This window comes from Myxine glutinosa, chromosome 6 (assembly GCF_964187855.1).
Source record: "Myxine glutinosa chromosome 6, kmMyxGlut1.1, whole genome shotgun sequence".
Lineage (NCBI taxonomy): Eukaryota > Metazoa > Chordata > Myxini > Myxiniformes > Myxinidae > Myxine > Myxine glutinosa.
Window position 1 is genome coordinate 101,615,968 of NC_136266.1, and position 15,838 is coordinate 101,631,805.

Genomic DNA, 15,838 nt, shown 5'->3' on the forward strand with positions numbered 1-15,838 from the left:
AATACAAAACAATCACTAGACATTTGAACACAAATACATCAAACAATTCCAGAAGTGTACGAAGTTGGTAGTAAGGCTTCTTCTTCTTCCTGATCAGCATCCCACTTAACTCAGAAACGTGATGAACGGCACATTCACAAACATATTTTCAACTAAAAGGTGATGAACCCCCTTCTACTCTCCCTCACTACTCCCTCTCCTGCCTTATATTAATGCTATTTAATTTGTGATTAGAGTTATGCTGTTTGGAATGAAAATAGAGATATTGAGTTGAAGTGAATGATGAAATGACGAAAGGATTTCTACTTTCTAGCATGACATTCGTGGATCGCCATATGCAGATTCGCCATTGACTGGGTGCAGAACCATTCAAACAGGTACGTTTTTCATGCAAGTCCTTCGCTAACCTGTTGTCAATGCTTGGTGTTGACTAAAGGTGGCACAGGAATGTGGAATTTATTGGTTCATGGTTTCCCATTTGCCTTTTTTTTTTAACCTAAGTCTTTCACGAACCTGCTGTCTATGTCTGATGTGTGACTGCAGGTGGCACAGGAATGTGGAATTTATTGGTTCCATGGTTTAGCATTCACCATTTCCGCATTGTTTGTTTGCTTTTAGCTTCCCACCCATGCGTAGCACGGCTATCTCGCGAGCATATTGTTACAGTTCGCGGTTAAAGATGTTATATTGGCCGAGCGGAGGCTCCGCGACCAAACAGTTATTCCCCTAACTAAAACCCGATTTACCCCAAACTTTGGCCGGATCGCGCCACCGCTATTCAATCGGGAAAACTCTAAAGCGACCGAATGCAAAGAGGAAGAAGACGTACAGAAGAGTAACTGGGTTTATTATTTACACACATATAAGCAAGAAGAAAGCAGTCATGTTTATTTACAGGGACATGAGACGCAGGTGACACAGTGAAATCTTTAGCTTATACAGACTTAATTACCTACCCAGGACAGAACAAACAAAGACGACTCACACGGGGAATGATGACAGGAATTGGCTGGAAGGAGAGGAAAGTCCACTGGGTCCGGCAGCACGATCCGCACGTTGGGCAGCCGCCGTTCCTTCGCGGCCCTGCTCCGAACTGCCGTCCAGGCCCCTAAGCGGCTGGCGAGCGTTGTTGCTGCTGCTGCTGTAGACGCTGCCGCTCGCGAGCAAGGTGACGAATAGCAGGCTTGGTGCTTCCTTGAATGATCTCTGCTTGTTGGACCTCACAACTCAGCTCTTTCTTGGACCCTCTCTCTTCTCAGCTCATCTGCCTTGGACCTTTTTGCGACTCTCTTAAAAGCTCCTCTCCTTTCTCAGCCCATCTCATGTCTTTCCCTCCTTGTCAACTGCTTGGACTCCCTCTCATCTGCACTTGGGAACGCCCCGCCGGCGAGTTATATAGGCCCCGCCCCTCAACCTTTTCGAACCTCCCCCAAACGTTCTCTCTCCGCCCTCTCAAGCCAAACCCCTTGTTCGTGGTTGGTCGAGTGGGGCTGGCTCACTCCTCCCCTCTATGACGAGGTGGAGACACACCTTTCTTCTCCGACCCTGCCTCATGGTCAATGGCGGTTGAAGAGAAAACCGCCCAAAATGCAGTTGGCCATCGAAACGAAATGAAAGGGGACCTATTCTTATTTCACTTGGTACAATGGAGTATTTAAGTTAATGGGAGACACAGCCTTACCCTAAGACACATAATAAGATATAAGCTACTGAACAAGGGTATTCTATGATTAGCTGACGTGTATGCTTTTGGACTAATTACCGAGACGCCCTTTTTACCTTTGTACAACTCTGCAGGCAGGAGGGGCCATATCCAACAATGTTCATCACCATCTCCAATATAATACAACACAATCAAAAAAATGCAATCCTCATATCCGCAACACTGCACCCTCCTCCTCTTAGGCACAGCCCGGGCCTACAACTTTTATTTAGTGTGACATGTAGGTGTAGTTCCCTCTACTTTTAATCTGACCCTGAGTGCGACAGTTTTAAAACATAAATAAATGTGTCCCGCTGCTCCATTGCACCCTGCCTAACAGACTTACGCCCACAGTTAACCGAATTGCGGAATGGTCTTCAAACTATACATTGACGGTGGGGAGCATTATTTACAGTGACGCTATTTTATTTACAAACTCAACCCAGGACCTGTAATTGTTCTTTCTGGGGGGGAGACAGTCTGCTCTGCATCAATGCACCATGACAGCACCTATAACGCACCAACACACCCTCAAGCACCAATCGGTGCAGTCACCACAGTTCATCAGTGTTCAACAACAAAAATAACCAAACAACCCCTAACCCTGCAGGTGATCTCTTGCTCTTCGGCTCCCTCTGCTGGCTATTACTATTTCTTCCAGTTGTTGTCTTTCTTTCATTTTCTTACTGGCGGCCTATTTGCAATAAAGCTTGCCAAAACGTGTCCATTTTATTTATTTTATTTATGGCCCACTGGGCCGACTACGTGTGGTTCACCTGTGGGGCATCGGTGCCCTGTGGCCAAGGTCCGCCAGCAAGATTTCGGGCCCTCATGGCCGGTTCCAGCAGAGGGGCCATGCCCCAACCCATGGGGTCCATAAGTGGTGCTCGGCCACAGACATGTGGTCCATAATGTGGTGCATCGATGCAGACAGCTGGTTCTGGGAATTCCGGGCGCACAATGGAGGACTCACGCACGCTCCCCTCGGCGCCCAATGGCGCACAGGTCATGTGGGAGACAAAAGGGGGAAGACAAATGAGCGAGGGGTAAGGTCACAAAGGTACACATCAATAAGGCAATGCAAGGCAAAATGCGTACGGAGGGCGAAGTGAGAAAGCTTGTCCCTACCGTACGTCACCCCCCCTGTCACCTACACTACCCTTGCCCTTACCCCATATGTACAAAAATCTACACATTTACCAATCCGTCGCTACCGTCACGTCTTCCCCATATTTCCCATACCAAATTCGTCACCACAATCCCTCTATCCAAAATTTGCCATCACCCAATTCGTCATCAATCCTCATAAGGAGGAAGAGATGGAACAACAAAGCACAATGTCACACCCACGTCATGATGCGTCTCACAATCCAAAACATTTGCATCAAAAATAATTAAACATGGCATGGTGCGGAGTACCTATCACCTCAGGTGAGTGGATGCAGATGGTGCGAGGAGACTTCATCCTAACTACTTTCTAAATGACATTAACACACGTTACACTACTCGGGGTCTTTCCCTGCCAATCCATTGGCCAACTTACACTATGGGTTCTAAAAACCAATTCCCATTGACCAACTGTGGTGCTTCTCAATTTGGGGTCTCACTCCCCCGATTCATCTCCCGGTGCCCTTGCACAATTTCTGGGCTGTGACGTGTAGCTCTCCCAGCAGGTCTACCCACCTGCACACCTCCACCACTGCAGTTGCCACCCGAGCTTACCTTGCTCCTCACCCTAACCTATCTAATTGGGGAAGGCCCCTCCTGGCTCTGTCACCCCCTGGTGCCCTCTGGCACTGGGCTACCCGGGTCCGTCCTCCGGATCCTCGGGCCCCATCCACAACTACCGGCTACCAGAACCCACCTGCGGCCTCACCTGGCCGACATCCTCACAGTGGTGGAGTGCCCAAACCAACTACACACACTAACAGGCGACACGCCCAGCCATTTCCACAACACTAATGCACCCATCCAAATACCATTCTTTCACCTCGCACCACAGATGCCAATATCCAACCACAATTTACCTATACCCTCTACCTAACACTTACACTACCCGCCCCGGGTATTCGTGATGGGGGTCCACTCTTCCCCCATTCACACCTCTGCACCATCCACTCCACTCCACAGTTTCCACCATACTCACTCCACGACCATCCATTCCAATCCTCCATTTATTCCACACTCCATGTATTCCACACACCTGTTGGTGCACACCTGTGCACTCACACCTGGTGCCACCTGCACCCTCCTTCCTTCCTGGACCATTTGGTCAACACAACACACAATCACCTTCACCATCACTCAAACACTGCTCCACACACCTGTCCAGTTGCACACCTGTGCAATCACACCTGTTCCATCACACCTGTTCAATCCTCACACACTGCTCAATACACTTGAATACACCTCCAACACTCACACGGCATCATCTGAACTACCTGTTGCCCTGCTAACTTAGTGCTCCCCGTCTTCCCTTTAAACGAAGCACATACCACGTCATTATCATCCACACTAATGTACCTGCATCCCCACTACAGGTATCCTTGTCACTAACTAATCTTAACGTTACCTAATGTCATCTTTGCTAGATCCCTACACACGATATATCCTAACCCACCCGGGCTAGTTTTCACTGCCATCAACCCCATAAACTAGTGCTCCTTTGCCCCCCTCTGTGAGGGATGACAGAGTTGCCATCCCACCACATGGGGCATCTCTTACTATAAATTTTGCTCGTCCAATTTCCACAAATCAAAAATTTTCTATTTACTGCCAATACTATTCACTTTTCTAAATTTTGGATCAAAACACTATCACTATCACCATCATCACAGTCCACTATATCCTAGCCTCGGTGCGTCGTGACATCATTAAACTCGGCTTCGTAAAGCCGAGCAATGAATTCGGGTGGTTTGGTCGCCTGCAGGTTGAATCCGTCCGGCTTTCGGTTCAAGGGAGGTGGTTTGGTTGGGCCGAGATTCCACGCACCATCTCGGCGCGGCACCTTGCGGTCCCGGGCCCGATGGCTCAATCTCCCCCGGTCGGAACCCCGTCCCCACGAGGGGCACCGTTCCGCTTCCTCCCACTCGCCCTTGAACCGGACCGGTCGCCTCGCCCGACAAAGCCCGGACTCGACCGTGCGGGGCGGGGCCAAGCCCGAATCGGCAACGATGCTTCGAAGAGAAGCGACGCAGCTTCGATCCGCGCCTGGCCTCGCATCCAACAAAGCACACCGCGCCCCGAGTGCTCGCATCGGCTATCCGTCGCCCTAACCGCTAACCCGGTTACCGTCGATGCTTCACCGGCATGCTCACACGCATACGCTACCCCTTTCACCCTCACAAAACCCGGCGTTCCAACGCCGTCCGTACATTCCACCAACGCTCTCCCTGTTACACACCACACCTCTTGCGCACACCTCGGTCCACACCTCTCCTCCGTTACGTCCTCCGTAACACTCACCATGGGCGTGCACTCTGGCATCCACCCACTAACGCGCTCAGATGGGCTCTCCCACACTCGCGCTACCACCAACTCAGGTGTGCTTCCTCGCACACCCTCAACCATTCCAAGTGTGCATTCTCGCACCCGCTCCACCACCAACTCACTCTCCGGGTCACTCTCACCCTCGCACGTACACTCAGTACACCCCGACGTGCATTCTCGCTCGCACTCGGTTTCACTCCCACACTTTATAACACACCCACTCGCCGACGCACACTTTTTCCTCCCACGCGTGCCATTTTTACTCACACGGGACCCTTCACCAACGCCCGGATGCCCTCCTCGATCCCAATCGCGCGACAATTCTTTTGTCACTAAACATCCTTTTACAAAATCTACCCGCACAATATACAGCACGACTCACCTGGTGGATTCCCTTCTCCACGCGCCCCTGCAAACTCTTTATTTGGTTAGTGCGTACATCATCATGATTTGAGCAGGGACTTTGTACATATTCCATTTCTCCCTGCAATTCCCGGGCTACGTCCGTCATCTCTTCAATTTTAATTCCCAGCACTGCTTTGTCTTTGTTCACCTCGATGACCGCTGGCTTTAATAAAACTCCCTCCTCTACCTCAGCGGTCACCGGCTTTTCCAAACCCCGGGTCGCGATTTCTACCCCCGTCATTGTACCCGTGCTTTTCTCAACTTCGTTCAACCGGCGCTTCTCGACCCGCGTTACCTCCTCGTGCACCCCTGGGACCCTTTCGCCCACCATGCGATCCATGGTCTCCCCACATTTTTGCATGCGGTCACACATTCTGTTGGTTATTGCTTCAATTTGGTTTCCCAATCGCTCACTGTTCCTGTCCAAAAGGGCCTTCATTTCAGCCATAATTAATTGCATGTCTTCCACCGTTGGTACAAAGGGCGCGGCTCTATTTGGTGCCGCTGTAACCACGTGCGCGAGAGCGCCATTTTGTGCACCTGATACCCCCACGACCGCAACTTCTTTACTCTCCTCCACCATTTTCCCCACTTCTTCCCTGGGGTCCTGGGTCGATTCTACCCCGTCTATCTCTCCCACCGACATCCCGTCGCCTTGACCAGCCATGGCGCGATTTCAAAATTCGGGTTTTCCTTTAAAAACAAAACAATTTCCAGCTGCTTGTAATTTTGAGCGCGTTAAGCGCGCTTCGGGCCTCGTATCCCACTCCCAGACACCAATTGTTACAGTAATAACACAATTGGTGTCCAAAATTTGGGCTAAATAAATTTAGTCCCAGGTTCGAATCCCAACTCCTGACTCCAATTGTTACAGTTCGCGGTTAAAGATGTTATATTTGCCTAGCGGAGGCTCCGCGACCGAACAGTTATTCCCCTAACTAAAACCCGATTTACCCCAAACTTTGGCCGGATCGCGCCACCGCTATTCAATCGGGAAAACTCTAAAGCGACCGAATGCAAAGAGGAAGAAGACGTACAGAAGAGTAACTGGGTTTATTATTTACACACATATAAGCAAGAAGAAAGCAGTCACGTTTATTTACAGGGACATGAGACGCAGGTGACACAGTGAAATCTTTAGCTTATACAGACTTAATTACCTACCCAGGACAGAACAAACAAAGACGACTCACACGGGGAATGATGACAGGAATTGGCTGGAAGGAGAGGAAAGTCCACTGGGTCCGGCAGCACGATCCGCACGTTGGGCAGCCGCCGTTCCTTCGCGGCTCTGCTCCGAACTGCCGTCCAGGCCCCTAAGCGGCTGGCGAGCGTTGTTGCTGCTGCTGCTGTAGACGCTGCCGCTCGCGAGCAAGGTGACGAATAGCAGGCTTGGTGCTTCCTTGGATGATCTCTGCTTGTTGGACCTCACAACTCAGCTCTTTCTTGGACCCTCTCTCTTCTCACCTCATCTGCCTTGGACCTTTTTGCGACTCTCTTAAAAGCTCCTCTCCTTTCTCAGCCCATCTCATGTCTCTCCCTCCTTGTCTCAACTGCTTGGACTCCCTCTCGTCTGCACTTGGGAACGCCCCGCCGGCGGGTTATATAGGCCCCGCCCCTCAACCTTTTCGAACCTCCCCCAAACGTTCTCTCTCCGCCCTCTCAAGCCAAACCCCTTGTTCATGGTTGGTCGAGTGGGGCTGGCTCACTCCTCCCCTCTATGACGAGGTGGAGACACGCCTTTCTTCTCCTACCCTGCCTCGTGGTCAATGGCGGTTGAAGAGAAAACCGCCCAAAATGCAGTTGGCCATCGAAACGAAATGAAAGGGGACCTATTCTTATTTCACTTGGTACAATGGAGTATTTAAGTTAATGGGAGACACAGCCTTACCCTAAGACACATAATAAGATATAAGCTACTGAACAAGGGTATTCTATGATTAGCTGACGTGTATGCTTTTGGACTAATTACCGAGACGCCCTTTTTACCTTTATACAACTCTGGAGGCAGGAGGGGCCATATCCAACAATGTTCATCACCATCTCCAATATAATACAACACAATCAAAAAAATGCAATCCTCATATCCGCAACAATATATATACAGTGCATTCAGAAAGTATTCAGACCCCTTCACTTTTTTAACATTTTGTTATGTTGCAGCCTTATGCTGAAATCGTTTAAATTCATTTTTTCCCTCATCAATCTACACTCAATACCCCATAATGACAAAGAGAAAACAAGATTTTAGAAAGTTTTGCAAATTTATTAAAAAGAAAAAACTGAAATATCACATTGACATAAGTATTCATACCCTTTGCTATGACACTTAAAATTTAGCTCAGGTGCTTCCCATTTCTCTTGGCCATCTTTGAGATGTTTCTTCACCTTGATTGGAGTCCACCTGTGGTAAATTCAATTGATTGGACATGATTTGGAAAGGCACACACCTGTCTATGTAAGGTCTCACAGCTGACGATGCATATCAGAGCAAAAACCAAGCCATGAGGTCGAAGGAACTGCCTGCAGAGCTCAGAGACAGGATTGTGTCGAGGCACAGATCTGGGGAAGCCTTCAAAAAAAATTCTGCTGCATTGAAGGTTCCCAAGAGCACAGTGGCCTCCATAATTCTTAAATGGAAGAAGTTTGGAACAACCAGGACTCTTCCTAGAGCTGGCCGCCCAGCCAAACTGAGCAATCGGGGGAGAAGGGCCTTGGTAAGAGAGGTGACCAAGAACCCGATGGTCACTCTGGCCGAGCTCCAGAGATCCTGTGTGGAGATGGGAGAAACTTCCAGAAGGACAACCATCACTGCAACACTCCACCGATCTGGGCTTTATGGCAGAGTGGCCAGACGGAAGCCTCTCCTCAGTGAAATACACATGAAAGCCTGCTTGGAGTTTGCAAAAAAGCACCTAAAGGACTCTCAGACTGTGAGAAACAAGATTCTGTGGGCTTTCATGTGTCTTTCACTGAGGAGAGGCTTCCGTCTGGCCACTCTGCCATAAAGCCCAGATCGGTGGAGTGTTGCAGTGATGGTTGTCCTTCTGGAAGTTTCTCCCATCTCCACACAGGATCTCTGGAGCTCAGCCAGAGTGACCATCGGGTTCTTGGTCACCTCTCTTACCAAGGCCCTTCTCCCCCGATTGCTCAGTTTGGCCGGGTGGCCAGCTCTAGGAAGAGTCCTGGTTGTTCCAAACTTCTTCCATTTAAGAATTATGGAGGCCACTGTGCTCTTGGGAACCTTCAATGCAGCAGAGATTTTTTTTGTAGGCTTCCCCAAATCTGTGCCTCGATACAATCCTGTCTCTGAGCTCTGCAGGCCGTTCCTTCGACCTCATGGCTTGGTTTTTGCTCTGATATGCATTGTCAGCTGTGAGACCTTATATAGACAGGTGTGTGCCTTTCCAAATCATGCCCAATCAATTGAATTTACCACAGGTGGACTCCAATCAAGGTGAAGAAACATCTCAAAGATGATCAAGAGAAATGGGAGGCACCTGAGCTAAATTTCAAGTGTCATAGCAAAGGGTCTGAATACTTATGTAAATGTGATATTTCAGTTTTTTCTTTTTAATAAATTTGCAAAACTTTCTAAAATCCTGTTTTCTCTTTGTCATTATGGGGTATTGAGTGTAGATTGATGAGGGAAAAAATGAATTTAAACGATTTCAGCATAAGGCTGCAACATAACAAAATGTGAAAGAAGTGAAGGGGTCTGAATACTTTCTGAATGCACTGTATATATAATTATATATATATATATATATATATATATATATGTATATATATGAATCAAAATATACAGTACTGTATATAAGTTTTTATTTCCATACAAGGGCGAGGTTAATGGAAGAGCGAGGTGACGGGAAAGAAGGCAACACACTGACAATGGGGGTAGTGGTGTAACAAATGGGCAGAACAAGAGAGTAAGCCTGACGTTGGCCTAACGGTTAAGATGGCTGGCTTGAGATATTGGGGTCCTGAGTTTGAGCCCCCTTCATGCCATTGAATTAACACCAGATGGGTTGACTCAGTCTGTCGTCTTCCCGAGGTCGGCAAAATGAGTACGAGTTTGCTGATAATGGGGGCATTGCATTGGTGGCACAGCCACGCCCCCAGAAAGTGATGGGGCCTAGCAGCTACAGGCTGCACACGAACAAGAGAGTGAACAAACAAAGGGCCGGAGAGTAACAAGAGCAATCTGCAAAATAATGGGAAGAGGTAAGGGAGGTTTGTGATAAGGATAGAAAAGAATGAGGAAAGAAAAGATTTCAGGGTAAGGTTGGAGCTGGAGGAGGACCTGAGACTGTGGTATACTGTCAATGTCAAGCTGTGGATGGAAGAGTGCGATTGAACAGATTGAGACTGAGTGTCGAATGGTTTATGATGTGCTGTATTTGGATAAAAAATACCAGAGTGGAAAATGTTTCTCCCTGCCATGTTAGGAATGCGGTTGACCAGTTATGGAGCAACAGCCTTGTTCCTCCCTTGAGGAGGAATGCCTTGTGGTTATTCTCTTGTTTTTATTGCAACTATTTAAGTTGTAGGGTGTACACAATACTCAAACCCAGATGGTTTTTAATATAAAAAATAATGTGGGTCCAGTTTCTTTAAATATTACTTTATTTCTGCCGATCTGTTAATAAACTGTTCATTGACGTGCGAAGCGATCCGTGCACACAAAGCGAAAAGCGGGGTTAAACAATTTGTTCACGTCTGTCTGTCTGTCTGTCTGTCTACAAACATCAGATTATGATCGATGAACAACTTCATTTCAAATGAATGTTATGTTTTGAACACGATTGAACCAAACAGGAACATGAATCGGAAAACAAACCTGCAGTTTAGCATGCTTTGCCTTTGAATTTGTCACAATCACACATCCAGAGAGAGGAGTGAGATAATGATTTCACTCTGTCTGTCTGACAGTCAAACAAAATAGAAAATCATTCTAAACAGGAAACTTGCTGTTATTAAGGACATCATGAAGGACAAAAAGAACAGGCGCGAAATAACTAATGTAACATGTTAAATAACATGGTGCACAAAATATTATGGAATTTTATGTCATCACAACCAATCAAATTTGCTTCTGGTAGATTCCGCCCATGTCCTTGTTTCTCAAGACACCGTGGGGTAAGGTGTTCTATGAACGCTCGAGTTTACAAGCAATTTGCCACTGGTTTAACTATATCTGTGCAGAACAAGCCTTTCAATCTCATGAGCAGGTCCAGAACAAGCCTTTCAATCTCATGGGCAGGTCAAGAACAAGCGTTTCAATCTCATGAGTAGGTCCAAACAAGCCTTTCAATCTCATGAGCAGGTCCAAATCAAGCCTTTCAATCTCATGAGCAGGTCCAGAATAAGCGTTTCGATGTCATGAGCAGGTCCAGAACAAGCCTTTCAATCTCATGGGCAGGTCAAGAACAAGCGTTTCAATCTCATGAGTAGGTCCAAACAAGCCTTTCAATCTCATGAGCAGGTCCAGAACAAGCCTTTCAATCTCATGAGCAGGTCCAGAACAGGCCTTTCAATCTCATGAGCAGGTCCAGAACTGGCCTTTCAATCTCATGAGCAGGTCCAGAATAAGCGTTTCGATCTCATGAGCAGGTCCAGAACAAGCCTTTCAATCTCATGAGCAGGTCAAGAACAAGTGTTTCAATCTCATGGGCAGGTCCAGAACAAGTCTTCCAATCTCATGAGCATGTCCAGAACAGGCCTTTCAATCTCATGAACAGGTCCAGAACAAGCCTGTCAATCTCATGAGCAGGTCCAGAACAAGCCTTGAAAGTCAATGGGAAAGAAGGGTGTTGGTAGTGATGGGACTTGAAATACCTATTCACATTTCCCATCACTGTGGATGGTTACTTTTGCTTGTTAAGGTATCATTTTTTAAATTTAGGTGGAACAATTTTTTTTTTAGTTTGTTTTTGAACTGCTATCCAGACGTCGTGGAACCTCACATGCCTAGATATTTTCTCTAAACTTGCAGGGTTTAACATGCAGGATTTCTGATTATATAAAATGCAAGAGAAGGATGCACACCTGCTTACTAAAGATTTTTGATAAATACAGTAATGTTTCATTGTTAGGAAAGTGGTTAATAAGGTATTGAACAACATTATATTGATTTTAAAAAAAGATTGTTATGTTGTGCAAACCAAAAGATTATGTATTGCTTTGCAGATGCAAAAATGTTTTGAAGGCATCTGGAAATCTCACCAAACGATTCAAAATTTGGTGCTTAAACAGGTAATAATAACGTATTTGAGTGGCAGAACCACTCAGAAATATTTACCTAATCGGTCGGGTATGTGTGTGTGTATGTTTGTGTGTGTGTCTGTGTGTATATATATATACCCACTACATGGCCAAAAGTATGTGGACACCCGAACATCACACCCGTATGTGCTCGACCAACATCTCATTCCAAAACCATGGGCATTAATATGGAGTTGGTCCCCTCCATTGCTGCTATAACAGCCAATATTGCTGCTGTAACTGCTATAACGGGGGTATTGTCATGCTGAAACAGAAAAGGGCTTTCCTCAAAGTGTTGCCACAAAGGTGGAAGCACACAATCGTCTAGAATGTCATTGTATGCTGTAGCGTTATTATTTGCCTTCACTGGAACTAAGAGGCCTATCCCAAACCATGAAAAACAGCCCCAGACCATTATTCCTCCTCCACCAAACTTTAAGGTTGGCACTATGCATTCGGGCAGGTAGCGTTCTCCTGGCATCCGCCAAACTCAGATTCCTCCGTCGCACTGCCAGGTGGTGAAGCGTGATTCATCACTCCAGAGCACGCGTTTCCACTGCTCCAGAGTCCAATGGCGGCGAGCTTTACACCACTCAAGCCGACGCTTGGCCTTGCACATGGTGATCTTTGGCTTGTGTGCGGCTGCTCAGCCATGGGAACCCATTTCATGAAGCTCCCGACGAACAGTTGTTGTGCTGACGTTGCTTCCAGAGGCCGTTTGGAACTCGGTAGTGAGTGTTGCAACCGAGGGCAGACGATTTTTACACGCGACACGCTTCAGCACTCGGCGGTCCCATTCTGTGAGCTTGTGTGGTCTACCACTTCGCAGCTGAGCTGTTGTTGCTCCTAGACGTTTCCACTTCACAATAACAGCACTTACAGTTGACCAAGGCAGCTCTAGCAGGGCAGAAATTTTATGAACTGAATTGTTGGAAAGGTGGCATCCTATGTCGGCGCCACGTTGAAAGTCACTGAGCTCTTCCATACGCCCATTCTACTGCCAATGTTTGTCTGTGCAGATTGCATACCTGTCAGCAATAGGTGTGGCTGAAACAGCTGAATCCACTAATTAGAATGGGTGTCCTCATACTTTTGGCCATGTCGTGTATATATGTAACATAGATGCTGATGTTTCAAAGTCACACAAATGCCAGGGCTCCACCCCTAAGATAAGCAGTCTGATTGGCTAAATTAAAATGCTGTAGATGGAGCCACATTCTCACCTATCAACAGCTTTGGCTACCTAGCGGGACCTTCCAGCCAAGACAACAGTGCAAAAAGCAGGCTTATGGACTATATTAAGAATTTGATAATAATGTTGTCAATAAAGGCACACTTTGTTTTAATTAATTATTACAGACGGTGGGTATCAAATGTAAAAAAGCCTCTACTACACGTGAGACAACATATGACACTTTATGAATTACGAGAAATAACCACATGTAGAATGGCCCTCAGGTCCTTGTAGAAAAGAGAGGAAGGTCTGAGAGAATTGGGATGCCAATAAATAATGCAAATTGCTGGGAAAGCATGAAATAATTGGGGGGGGGGGGGGGGGGAGAAGGGAGAAGGGGCAGGGAGGATAGGGAATGGCCCTGGTGGTGGTGTAGAGATGGTGTCAGCGGCCCATGCAGTCTGTGCTCTCATTTTCGGGGCAGATGGAAAAAAAACCACAACGTGGCATTGCAGTCCGTGTCTTGGCCTCGCTCTCCCCAGCACCACACATGCCCGGCACTCCCTGTGGTATTGCGGGCCAGGATTTTAGGAACGGCCCAAACTACACGGCCACTGCGCCCCACTGCACTTCAGATTCTTACACTTTACGACTTTGAGGGTCCACTGCTTGCTGACCGTGCCTCACCTTTTCAAACCCGAGGCAGAAGCATGCATAGTTCCACCACTGCTTATTGTGCTGCACACCTTTCAGAGCCATGGGTTCGCCCTGAGGGTGATGTCAAACTGCAGGGAATCTATATAATAATAGCGTAAGGACTCGACTTTGTTATCCCTTTTACGCCGCACCCAGTGACCCGATGCCCACGGCACTAATGGATTTACGATCTACGAACCGCGCACTTTGTTTATCACATACAGCCATACTCGAAAAATCTGAATTAGCCGACGTTGGGGCCCAAAAGCATCCGATTAACTGCCGATAGATGCCATCTTATGACGCCATCGTATTTGCGTCTGCTGGGCGAAGGCGAAGGCGAAAGCAAGCCGTCCACTGAGTGGACAATCCAGAGCATGCATTTGTGCTGGTGTCGGCGATCGTTGTTCATATACGCACTCTTCATTCTCATCTTTCTTCCTAACTCTTACTCGGACAAGCAAATCCCCTTTGCCATCCATAATGGTACACTCTATCCATACACCACATCCTCCCTTCCGTGGATGTTCCATGCGCCGTCGTATTGGCGTCGGCTGGGTGAAGGCGAAGCAAGCCGTCCACTGAGTGGACAATCCAGAGCATGCATTTGTGCCGGTGTCGTCGATCGCGGTGTACTACACCACATCCTCCCTTCCGTGGATGTTCCACGGGTTTCGGCTAGTAATTATTAAAATTATAATAAATGGGAGATGGGGGAAAAGGGAAAATTTGATCCGTAGGCCATGTCTAGCCTGGGTTTGAATATCCACCTATCTCCAAACTGTCACCCTGGGTTTGAATCTCGTTCTAGGTATAAACTGTCATCCAGGTGTTTCACAGGCACGGCGAGGCATCAATGCCCCTCAGATGGATATTAAAATGGGCATCATGTATGCCAGCTTTAGTGAACGTTAAAGCTCATATGGTGTCCTTTGCAAAAAGTAGGTGAGATATCACCGGCACCCTGGCACAATTCCAAATTCCTGAACTCTCTGTTGAGTAATGGAGTAATGATCTACAGACTTGGCATTTAATATGGAATTTTTTTTTTTCTTGACTTGGGTTTACTTTCTGAACTCGGTATATCAATCTGGTGAGTTTCTTTTACGCTTCGGTGATTTCTTTGTTAAAAGAACCAGGTCACTGATTGTCTGTCGCAGCAAGAAGTCAATAACAGGATTATATCACAGGTGGCGTGACAAAATGTACGGACAGGTACATTTGACGATTGGCTTCACAATCGGGTATATAAGGGTTGTTGCGTTCTGTATTAGTGGAAAACAACTGCTGCACGTCTACAAAAGTTATTGCCGCTTCCTCTGGAGATGGTCCATCAACTCGACAATGCTGTTTGTCATTTAGTGGTGGCTTTACGAAATTCCGGCATGAAACAGCATGCTATTGCTTGGCAGTATGGCATCACTCCAGGTCAGGTGTCAAAGATCCTGAAACGAAATGCTCAGAGGGGTGTCCCAGTCCCCACTCCAATACCGAGGTCAGGACATCCCCGCAGAACCACAAGGAGAGATGATCGCCAGCTGCACCGGTTAGTCCGCAATGGCCGTACCAAGTCAGCTAATCGGCTTAGGGCTGAGTGGCAGCAACTGACAAATGTGCCATTGTGCCTGTATCCAGAAGGCTAGTCAACCAACGACTGGTTCAAGCAGGCTATCGTGCCAGGCGTCCCCTGAGAAAGCCACGTCTGACCAGACAGCACCGCCAGCGCCGATTGTAGTGGGCCAGAAAGCACCGTCAATGACAGCCAGGGCACTGGAATCACGTGATCTTCAGTGACAAGTCTAGATTTCTGGTCTATCGTCAATATGGCCACGTACGAGTGCACAGACAAGTGCAGGAAGCCTCCAACGAAGATTGTATAGTGCCAAGAGTCCAAGCTGGAGGTGTTGGGGTGACTGTTTGGGCTGCTTTTCATGCAGGGGGCAAAACTGACCTGGTTGTTCTGAATGGAAACCTGAACCAGTTCAAGCACAGGGCCATTTTAGAAGAAACGTTGCTTCCATTTGTTCATGCAGCCTTTCGAGGAAACTTTGTCTTCCAAGATGACAATGCCTGGCCTCATCGTGCTCGCATGATCCAACACTTTCTTG

The 15,838-nt window shown here is 47.5% G+C and overlaps 1 protein-coding gene across 8 annotated transcripts in view; it reads left to right on the top strand.

Annotated features, from left to right (window-relative positions):
• The window catches only part of NIT1 (nitrilase 1), a 73,595-nt gene that overhangs the window by 25,522 nt on the left and 32,235 nt on the right, over window positions 1-15,838 (top strand). For 3 of the 8 annotated variants that reach the window (XM_078780273.1, XM_078780272.1, XM_078780270.1), the window contains exons 2-3: window positions 314-377; window positions 11,786-11,851. In XM_078780273.1, coding sequence (XP_078636399.1) covers window positions 11,786-11,851 — 66 coding nt within the window. In that variant the 5' untranslated portion in view covers window positions 314-377. Of the gene's footprint in view, window positions 1-313; window positions 378-9,625; window positions 9,821-11,785; window positions 11,852-15,838 lie in introns of those variants that run through there. The other 5 variants (XM_078780275.1, XM_078780277.1, XM_078780274.1 and 2 more) reach the window with 3 other exon arrangements.